The 9,819-nt window shown below is 55.7% G+C and overlaps 1 protein-coding gene across 2 annotated transcripts; it reads right to left on the bottom strand.

Moving 5' to 3' along the window:
- Positions 1 to 9,695, bottom strand: LOC108928245 (NGFI-A-binding protein 1-like). 2 transcript variants are annotated; one of them, XM_029256616.1, is made up of 8 exons: positions 9,402 to 9,695; positions 5,886 to 6,565; positions 5,668 to 5,801; positions 5,285 to 5,348; positions 2,819 to 2,965; positions 2,564 to 2,720; positions 1,176 to 1,310; positions 1 to 1,052 (listed from the first exon to the last, which is right to left on the bottom strand). In XM_029256616.1, exons 2-8 carry the CDS (start codon positions 6,561 to 6,563, stop codon positions 964 to 966), a joined length of 1,404 nt encoding a protein of 467 aa, XP_029112449.1. In that variant the 5' UTR covers positions 6,564 to 6,565; positions 9,402 to 9,695; the 3' UTR covers positions 1 to 963. The 2 variants fall into 2 exon arrangements, with proteins under 2 accessions (XP_029112449.1, XP_029112450.1); XM_029256617.1 differs by having other exon boundaries at positions 5,297 to 5,348.
- Positions 9,696 to 9,819: the final 124 nt, after the last annotated feature.

Genomic DNA, 9,819 nt, shown 5'->3' with positions numbered 1-9,819 from the left:
TAATATTAAGTTGAGCTACATTAAAATTTAAACTATTTAAAATGGCAAAAAATAAAAATCACATACCGTCAACTCCTATTCCATGCCGATTATGCACGGATTCATCCCATTAACACGTTCGACATTCGTCATCTTCTTATCGATCACAGTCACTCAGGAACACAAGACGCTTGGGAAGTGAGTCGAATTCTCATTTTCCCACGCGCTTCTGTTTCGGTCCTCTTTACTGCCATCTATCGGCTCGGGGGGGTAAACGCGGGTTACGTTCGCTCCGCGACGGGCGCAAATTTTACATGAAAAATAGATACAGTGGCAAAATGTTTGTATCTTCGACATTTTGTAACTGGACCGTTCGTAACACAAGGCGCTAGTGTCATTTTATAGTTTTACTAATTTACTAAAATGGCACGGAAATCAAGGAGACGCACGAGCTGTACTCGTCCTTCGGATCGACGCCGAAAGCGCCATCGTGCTCTTGTGGGCAGGGTCCCCGTCCTCTGGTTTTTTACAACACAACGCCGACGTCACTTGAGCTGACAGAGGACTGTTTGTATGATATATCCTCACTGCTGGCTTTCTGCGAGCACACACACGTGCACGCGCACGCACACACACACACACACACACACACACACACACAAAAAAGTTCGTTCACTCCACTTTTGGCAAAAACAACACAGTTTTTGTTTCCTACACAGAGAACATTTAAACGCTTCCCTATTACGTTTCCCAGAGGAACACTGCAATTATACATAGGAGAGATGCCACCCCACACTGTCCAGCCACAGAGAGCTGCAGTGACAGCAGGAACGGTGCAGTCAGCGAGGATCCCCACCGGGGGTCTCGCCCCACGCAGGGACCGTGCCGGGAGATCCGGGCGCTTTGGCAAACGGCGCTTTACGAGGCATCGCTGGTTGTTAAGGCTCGGCTGCAGCCAGCTAGGCAGAGCGTCCGTGGCCGAGGTTATCTGGGCTCCTCCGGCTCTAGCTTGATGACCTTCTTCTCGGAGGGGTTGAGCACAGACCGCGCGAAGTCCTCCCTGCTCCCATTTTCTGCAACCGAAAATGGAAATGAGCACGATGACGCCGTTTACCGCCGCGAATGAACGCGGCTGATCCAAAGAGGCCGCTCGGCACCGGAGCCTCGCGGAAGGGGAAGGGGAAGGGGAATCGCACCTGCGGCCACCGTCCTGGGCTCTCCGACGGAGTGCCGCCTTTTGAGCTCGATGGCCAGCTGCCTCCCGAGGGGAACCTCGCCTTCAGCTGTGCTCCTCCTCGGCCGGGGGCCCCGCGGGACCGCGGGAGACTCCGCTGTCGGGGAGGCGGAAACCGTTAGAGCGATGGAGGCCCGAGGTCCCTCAGACGGCTCTGCTCCGACCTTCTGCTGTATTTCTTCAGCATGATTGTCAGTCTACACTGACAGCGTTAATCACTCAGATTCTCCCTCTTGCGCCACCAAGAAAGACCGCTAAACAGTCAGCATAACTGTATGATCAATACTGGCATATTTCCGAAAAGCTCAAGGGCTTCTTGTGTCTTTCAGAGCTTTTGGACGATGCCGATTTCATGTGGGTTGCTTGGCAGCACAAAGAAACTGGCCTCTCAAACGTCAAATGAAAAACTGTTTACGTTTATATTCGGTCATTTATCGGACACTTTCGTCCAAAGCTACTGTACGTTCAGCTCAGGGCGAACGAAGGCGCATCGACCACAGATGAACAGCTTTAGATACAGAGGCAGGATTTTCAAAACACAGCTTTTTTCGCCCGATACCACCATGTTGTCGGAGCCTTCTTGAATGCTAGGAAGGATTCAGCAGCTCCGAGGGACAGAGGGAGCTCATACCACCACATCGGGACCAAAACAGAGAACCTGATAATTTGTCACGATTCTCCGAGCAACACCTATATTTGGAGCGCCTGACAAAACGAAACGCTTTTCACGTGAAAGTAAGAACAAGCACAATAATGACGATGACTGACGAGACTCAATGTGCCTTTTCCATCTGTGATGGAGTCGCCATTCCGGGAGATATATTTTAAGTAGCGTGAGATGCAGATAAAAGGTCTCCTGAAGGTTTCCTCGTCACGCACCACACGGGCAGGTCTGCTAAAACACGATTTTCGTGGTGTGTAATCGATGTCTGCGGCCGTTTATGGAAGCACAGCTGCGGGTCTTTGGGTTCAGGATGTTTCTCCTACGGAGGAATGGTGCCGGACCAGGTGACTGGGCTCCTTATGACAGCTGTTGCTAGGGGACGTTTTTGCCATAACGATGCGATGATACATGCTACACACCCACACACTTCCCACTGTGTTGGCTCTCCTCATGCTGCGCTTACTGCCATCAGCTAGTGCGTCACCCCTGCACTGGGACGTGAGAAAAGGAGCCTGCAGATTTAAGGGAAGGGGAGGAAAGGGGGTTTTCTGTTGCACCTTTGAGCAAAGTACTCAACTCCCTTTGCTAAAAAGCCACACACACACACACACACACACACACGTGAAACTATAGCTCTTTCTCGTCGTTAATTAATCCCAGAGTGTGACGCCGCCCAGTCGCTCTACCTTGTGACTTGACCATCCTACTGGCCGACACCTTGTCGGGTTCCTGTCTCTTGAGGGCTCCGCTGGGGACCCTCCACTCCAGCGCCTGAAGCCTCTCGTGGGCCTCTGTGTCCCTGAGCATCTCCATGTGCCTGGCGAGCAGCTGCTCCAGGTGCACCTGTGTCCGAAAGACACGGAATCGGTCTCGGAGGCAAAGCTCCGGCGCCAAGCGACACGGGAAAGCAGGGGTCCATCGGAAGGTGAAGCGGGACTCACGTGGGTCAGCGAGGCAGCCTTGGTGGCCTGGGGGTTCCGTCCAGCCTCGGTGCCCCCGGCTGGCTTGGCGCGGGTCAGCTGCTCCCTCAGTGCCTCCTGCCTCATGTAGATGGCCTGCATTGCCTCCTGCAGGTCAAAAACGCCGTCCTGAGAAGGGGGGGAGAAAGAAAAAAAAAAAAAAAAAAACGTCAACCTGGAGAGTTCTCCTCACTGAGAGGAGAAAACACAGATGAGCGGCAGCCTGACCCCTGACCCCTGACCCCAGGGCGTGGCACCTGTGTCAGGGCTACAAAGCAATGACCCCGTCTTGAATATCACTGAGCACCTTCCTCAGTGAAGCAGTAGAGGAATAACTGCTTTTAAACAGGAGCTTCTGGACAGCATCCCTGCTGAGACTTCTCCTCCCATCTGGAAAAATCCCATTTTTACCGATCAGTGATCGGGACGAACAGGGTAAACTGGAGTGATTCACCAAGCCTCAATGATGAAGACCTGGGGAGAGGGGGCTGGGATTTTCTCTGCACTGAAGATGCTGTATGCAGAGTGATGCTGGCTTACGATGATCATGGTAAAAACAGAGGCGACGCCTGGATCCAGCGGTTAGGAGGTGGGGGTGTCCCATGACCCACGAGATGTATGAAGAAGCCCCACCTCTGAACTGACATCACCCAACCTGTTCTGCACTGACTAATCCATTGAGCGTACGTGTGTTTGTGTGTGTGTGTGTTCTGCGTGTGTGCGCATGACACACACCCGTCACAACTTCACGGGGGCGGGCGATTCCGGCAGCGCCCACTAGCTGACGTCACCGGTGGCGTCGCGCCGGCCGTGGGCACACAGGGCCTCTCGCTCGGGCTTTTCCTTTCTCGCTGCGGGTTCGAGGGTGTGTTCGTTAGTGCTTCCTACCTGGGGGGGTGGTGGGACTTTGACTGCAGTCGCTGTTGAAAACACCCCCCCCCCCCAAGCTCCCAAGTGATGGCAATGTAACCATACAGCGCAAAACAAGGGCAGCGGCAAAAAAAAACAGACCAACAACTGTGGTTTTTACCAGCAGATGTGAAAACCTGCCTTTCAGGGTATCACTCCAGGGTAAGTACCTTCACTAAGGAATGTACCGCGCGGTGGGGGGGGGATTCAAACCCGGGACCCGCGATGACCACGTGACGACCCAAAACACTACGGCATAACTGAAAATGCATCACGTGAAATAATCGCATTTGGTGAAAAAATTCACGAGAGTAAAAAACGTTTGGGGGTGGGGGGTGTTCACTGCTTACTGGTACTGCAGCATGGGCCCCCCCCCCCCCCAGTGGGCGGGGCTGCTGATGCACAGGGAAATCCGCCCTCCTCACATGCTGGAGTTCACACCGAGAAACACGGGTAATAACCAAAAGTACCAGCATCGCAGCAGCCCTGGTCACCAAGGAGACGGCAGCATCCCACAATCCCTCCCTTCATCTGACAGGAAGAGCTGGGGGGGGTGGTGGGAGATTGACCCCCCACCCCCCCGCCCCGCGCTCCAAAAATAAGAGCTGAATTACAGGGACAGGAACGCTGGGGAAGTTCAAAGGCGGCCGTGTGGGCGGGCCATTAGCGGCGTGCTGGGGGGAGGGGCTGGGAGTGGGGGGGGGGGGCACCGCACCACCGCACCACCGCACCCTCTTCAACTCATTAACTCCTTTCCCTCCCCATGCTGACATATGGCCCGTTCCGCCCACACAGCCCAGAGGCAGGGAGGCTCTGCGGAACCAGGGGCCGGAGCCGCACCCCCCGCCCCCCTCGCTCCTGCCGCCGGCCACAGCGATCACAGCAACAGCAACAAGTTCGGTTACTGTGTTTGTTTTTACCCATTTTTATTAAACCCAGCAGCGCAAAGCACAGCACACCGACTCCTCGTGTTACGAACTTCCGGAGACACAAACACGCGCCAGTTTATTCGCCGGTTTCTGACGTGCGACCGCCTTCGTTCAACTCACTGCCACGGTGTTTACCGCTCCTGCGCGGCGTTGCGGAGCTTCAGCGGTCGATAACGAGGAACGTTGCATGTGACTGTGGGGCGGATCGGTCAACAGTCAGCACCGAACAGGAGTGGAGACGACATTTTTATTTTTAATGCGGCTTAACTCGATAATTTTAAAAAAAAAAAAAAAAAAAAGCATTACACACTTTTATCCGAGACTTTCGGGGAACCCGGCGCAAACCCGTGAACGAAACTGAGGGATCTCTGTATTATCATCTTCTTTTGACTGCAATGTAGTGGTGAAAGTGACTTTTCAGTTCCAAACAAATTGAGTTAGACTTCTGGTCCCAACCGTGCTTGTTCCACAGTTTGACCGGAAGGTCAGAATTCCCTCACGGTCTCAAGCCGCACATCGAAACCGAGTTCGGGTTCGGCGCGTAAGACTCATGGCTCCGTTTCCGCATCCGAGGCGGCATCTCCACGCACAACGAAGCGCGAAAAAGTACCTGGGCACAGACCTCGGTTTTTATCCTCTTCGGGGAAGCCTCATCCTTGTCTTCACACTGCGACCTGGAGGACAGAGAAGGAGACGCGTCATCGGCATCCGCCGTCGTCACGACAACCGTGGCACAGGCACGAACAGGCACTGCACGCAGGACGATGATATTTACATATTTGTTCATTAATCTGACTTGCACCGATTTTCCCATTTATACAACAGGGTAATTTTTACTGCGTCAGCCGAAGGTAAACACCTTCATCAAGGGCACTACAGCAGCCGTGGGATTCGAACCCAGGTCCTCCACACTACCCAGCGGGCCCGCAGAGGCAAACCCCGGGTTCTAGCGGACGGCCCGGCGCGGGCGCGGCCTCGGCTGCAGGTTCTCACCTGCCGGCGCGGTACGTGTACTTGTAGGTGACGTCGCGGGACACCTGGCGGGCGAGAGAGAACAGCTCGTCCCTGCGGGTCAGAAGCGCCGCGTTCCTCACGCACAGCTGGGCGGCCGCCTCGTTCACGGTCAGCTGCGGGGCACGGAGCGGATGGAGCGTCAGTTGCCGTAGCAACCCCTCCGGTTAAACACACACGCGAACGCGCGCACTCCTCACCTCGTGCAGCGTGAGCTGCTTGCCGTCCTTCCTCTTGGAGTCGAAGCGCCCGTAGATGGCGCTGTACCTGCGGATCTCCTCCTCTCGGCGCGGGTCCGAGTCGCTCATGTCGAAGATGTGGCCGATCATCTTGGCGAGCTTCTTGTTGCCGCGGAGCAGCTCGCGCGCCTCGGCCGCCTCGCACCGGGGCAGCGCCCGGGCCACTCGCTCCGCGCACTCGGCCACGGAGCGCACGGCCGCCGCGTCCAGCGCCTCGGGACCCTCGCGGGGGGACGGCGGGGACGCCAGCTCGGCCGGGGACAGGCTCGGCTCGCTGTCGGGGCCGCGGGCCGCCCAGAAGCGCGGGGAGCCCGACGCCGGCTCCGGCTCCGAGCGCTCGGGCACCTTGTACACGGGGATGCTGCAGACGGGGAGCGCGGCCAGCGGCTGGCTGAAGAGCGCCGGGTTCGTGACCCAGTCGCGCAGCGCCTTCTGCAGGCGCCGCACGTGCAGCGGCTTGCTGGCCATGCCCACCAGCGCCATGATCTCGAGGAACTCGTCCTCGCCGGCCTCGCACAGCTGCTGCACGTCGTCGCCGCCCTGCTGGATGAAGGCGTCGTAGTAGCACAGCAGGTTGGCCCTCTGCAGGATGCGGAAGAGCTGCAGCTCCCCCAGGGTCCGAGGGAAGGCGGCAGCCATGTCTGCGGGGACCAAAACCAGTTTAAAGCTGCGTGACGGACGTGCGGAACGTGGAGCGATCGCTCTTACAGACTTGGCGGGGAGATGTATTGCACTGCCCTGGTCTACGCCTGCGCCTCGCGTTCCTTCCCTAAATATGCGAATGAGCAAAGCGCTCACCTTTCTGACTCTAGGAAAAATGTACTTTTCACCTGCATGGCAGTCTAGACCGGGGTTCTTCACCTTTTTTCTGCCGTGGACCCCTTTGGCAGTCTGCTGAAGCCTGTGGACCCCCTTCTCACAATAAATGTAATTGAAAGCATAAAATAAAATACACAGGATTACAAAGGAAACCAATTATAGTGATACAATTACCAAAATTAATATCAATATTGCCTACATTCATAACTGAAGGAAATGCTCATTTCAGTTTGCAGTTAATGAATTAGTTGAGAGGAATTCTGGGATGTGTGGAGACCCTTCTAAGACAGTTCAGTGTGGTAATACCGCTGGAATACCGTACTATCCCCTCTGCCCCCGTTTCATGTGCTGTTTGCAGCTTCTTACGGTTCTGTCTCGGTGGCACAGCGAGTAGCGCTGCTGCCTCACAGCACCGGGGTGGTGCGAGAGGATGTGGGGAGTTTGCATGTTCTCCCTGTGTCTATGTGGATTTCCTCTGGGTGCTCTGGTTTCCTCCCACAGTCTAAAAACATGCTATTCAGGCTCCCCCATAGTGTGTGAGTGACAGAGAGAGTGTGTGTGTTCCACTGATGTATGGATGAGTGACCCAGTGTAAGTAGGGTATCTAGCAGTGTAAGTTACCATGGTAAATAAGGTGTGTGGGCTGACAACACTATGTAGAGTTTGTTGGAAGTCACTTTATAGAAAAGTTTCTGCTGAATAAATACATGTAAATGATGCTCATGAAACAAATTTAAATTACAGTTAAAACAGCAAACACACTTTAACCAGCAAAGAAGGGCCTGTTTTGTACATTTTACACTCTGATGTTATTTATAGACAGACACACACACACACAACAGGCAGTGATGCTGAAGTAAAAGAGGAAAAGCAAATAAGTAAATAAATAAAGTGGTCAGGGACAGGGGGATGGGGGGAGCAGAGCACAGAAAAAGAACATATTCAAGAAGAAATTTCCCTGGGTCACCATTTTAGAGAACAGAAGAGCCGTTTGCTTCACGATGGAGTCTTTTTGTACCATGTTATTTAGTATTGCTGAGTTCAAAAAAAAAAAAAAATTACAGGCATTTAAGGACCACACCTTTGTGGGGGGGGGGGGGGGTGCGGGGCGTGGACAGAGCCCCGGCCCACAGGCAGGGACATCCGTGCGCCACGCCCCGGCCCTGCGGCACGCGTGGGCGGCCTCTCGGCACCGAGCCGCTTGTTTGCGCAGCCCTGGCAGTGGGAGTGGGGAGCAGCGCGGCTGTGCAGGGGGGCGGAGCTCTTCCCACAGGAGCTTCCAGTTCCCCTGTTTACACTGCAAGGTGGGTATAACACTCAGAATGCAGGTGAGGAACTAGACCCAGAGAGTGCAGGTTCAAATCCCACGTGGCGCTGCCAGCGTAGCGCCACACCCAGGTGGAAGTGGGTAGCTGCAAGTTGGCGGCGGAGAAGGTGTCACCAAAGCGCCGCACGGACCGGACGTCCCAGGAATCGGGGACGAGCCAGTTCTGGGCTCTGCCCACTAGCAGCCAGGAGCTCGAACCCTTGGCCACGTGACCCCAGAGTAGGGGGGTGAAAGGTCACACACTGAGTGACACCACTGCAGTGTTTATAGGGAATCCCAAATTTCAAACATCACCACCTCAGACCATGCTCTGTTTGGTCAACGGTCAAGACCCATGTGGGGGAGCCAAAAGCTGTTTCCATGGCGATGGGGGGTCAAAACCTGAAGAAGATTTGGTCAACAGTTGCACACGATGAGTAGCATACGCTCACTAGGCGGCCTAGTGGTTAAGGCTCAAAACGGCCATCTCGAACCCAAGGCCATGGAGTGTAAAAGCAACATACAGCCCACCCCAACCCCCCATGACACACCCAACATTAACCGCATCGGGGGTCCCAATACTGGGCCCGGACAGTGACTCAGTGAGGGGGAGGAGCTCAGAACATCCAGGTCTCTACAGGAGATTTTATCATATCAGAATCACTTTATTCATATTCATATTTACTGCCAGTCCTGCGTGACCACCGATTCCTCATCACCGGTCATGCAAACATAGATGAGGGTTGTTTGGAGGACCCAGAGCCTCTGTGTGTGTGTGTGTGTGTGTGTGTGTGTGTGTGTGTGTGAGAGAGAGAGAGAGAGAGAGAAACGTTCGCCCCCCACTGACACTCTGCGCTTACAGCTGCAGGTTCTAACCTCCACTCCACCGCCACGTGCAGCAATAAACAACAATAATGAATAACCGACAGTGACAGCAGCACCGCGCCGCCGAGGTTCGAGTGCAGAACGTCGCCTGTAAAGTAACTGATTCCTTCCTGACAATAACAGGTCATGAATAATAATAATAATGAAATTCAGATCGTAACTCACAGCAGGACCCCTGCCCTGTGCGCGCACACGCGTTCCTACTACTCTACACTGCTGTGACTGCACTCGAGGCGCATCTGCTCTGCACACAGACCAGATGTGTGAGATCCGCGCGCGAGCGCGCACACGCACACACACATTCACACATTCACACATACTATAGGCGCGCTCGCTTCAGGAGCACCACGGCATGGAGATCGAGGACGAGAGGACGAGGATGAGGGTGAGGACGAAGACTCCCCCACGCGGGGCTCCGCTCCCGCCGGGGGAAGGGGGAGGTACGGACGCGCACGGGCTGCACGTACCTGTGCGCGTGTCAGTGCTCGTCTCGCGGCTCTGCTTCCTCCTCGGTCCGCCGCTCTCCAGGTGTCCTCAGCCGCGCTCGCGCGTCTGGGAGCTGCTCCAGATGTCCCGTCGGAAGGGGGGGGGGAACGCGCTGCGCGCGCGCACGTCTGTCGCCTCGGCCGGAGCCGCGCACGGAGACCGGGACGCGACGGTGCGCTGCCGGCCACTTCTCGGAGTGCGAGCGCGTCTAAGAGCGCGCTCGGGTTTAGTACGAGGACCCGGGTACCGCTGGTCCCCCCCTCTTCTCCTATACCCTCCCCTCCTCACCCCACCCCACCCCCCCCCCTCCGCACTTGGGATATTCCGCTCGCGCCGCGCGCCTCTCTCTCTCCGACGCCCACGCGCCCTGGCGTGACGCAGATGACGGCGTGGGCGGCC

The sequence above is a fragment of the Scleropages formosus genome, chromosome 12 (assembly GCF_900964775.1).
Source record: "Scleropages formosus chromosome 12, fSclFor1.1, whole genome shotgun sequence".
NCBI lineage: Eukaryota > Metazoa > Chordata > Actinopteri > Osteoglossiformes > Osteoglossidae > Scleropages > Scleropages formosus.
This window is presented reverse-complemented; position numbering and strand designations above follow the sequence as displayed.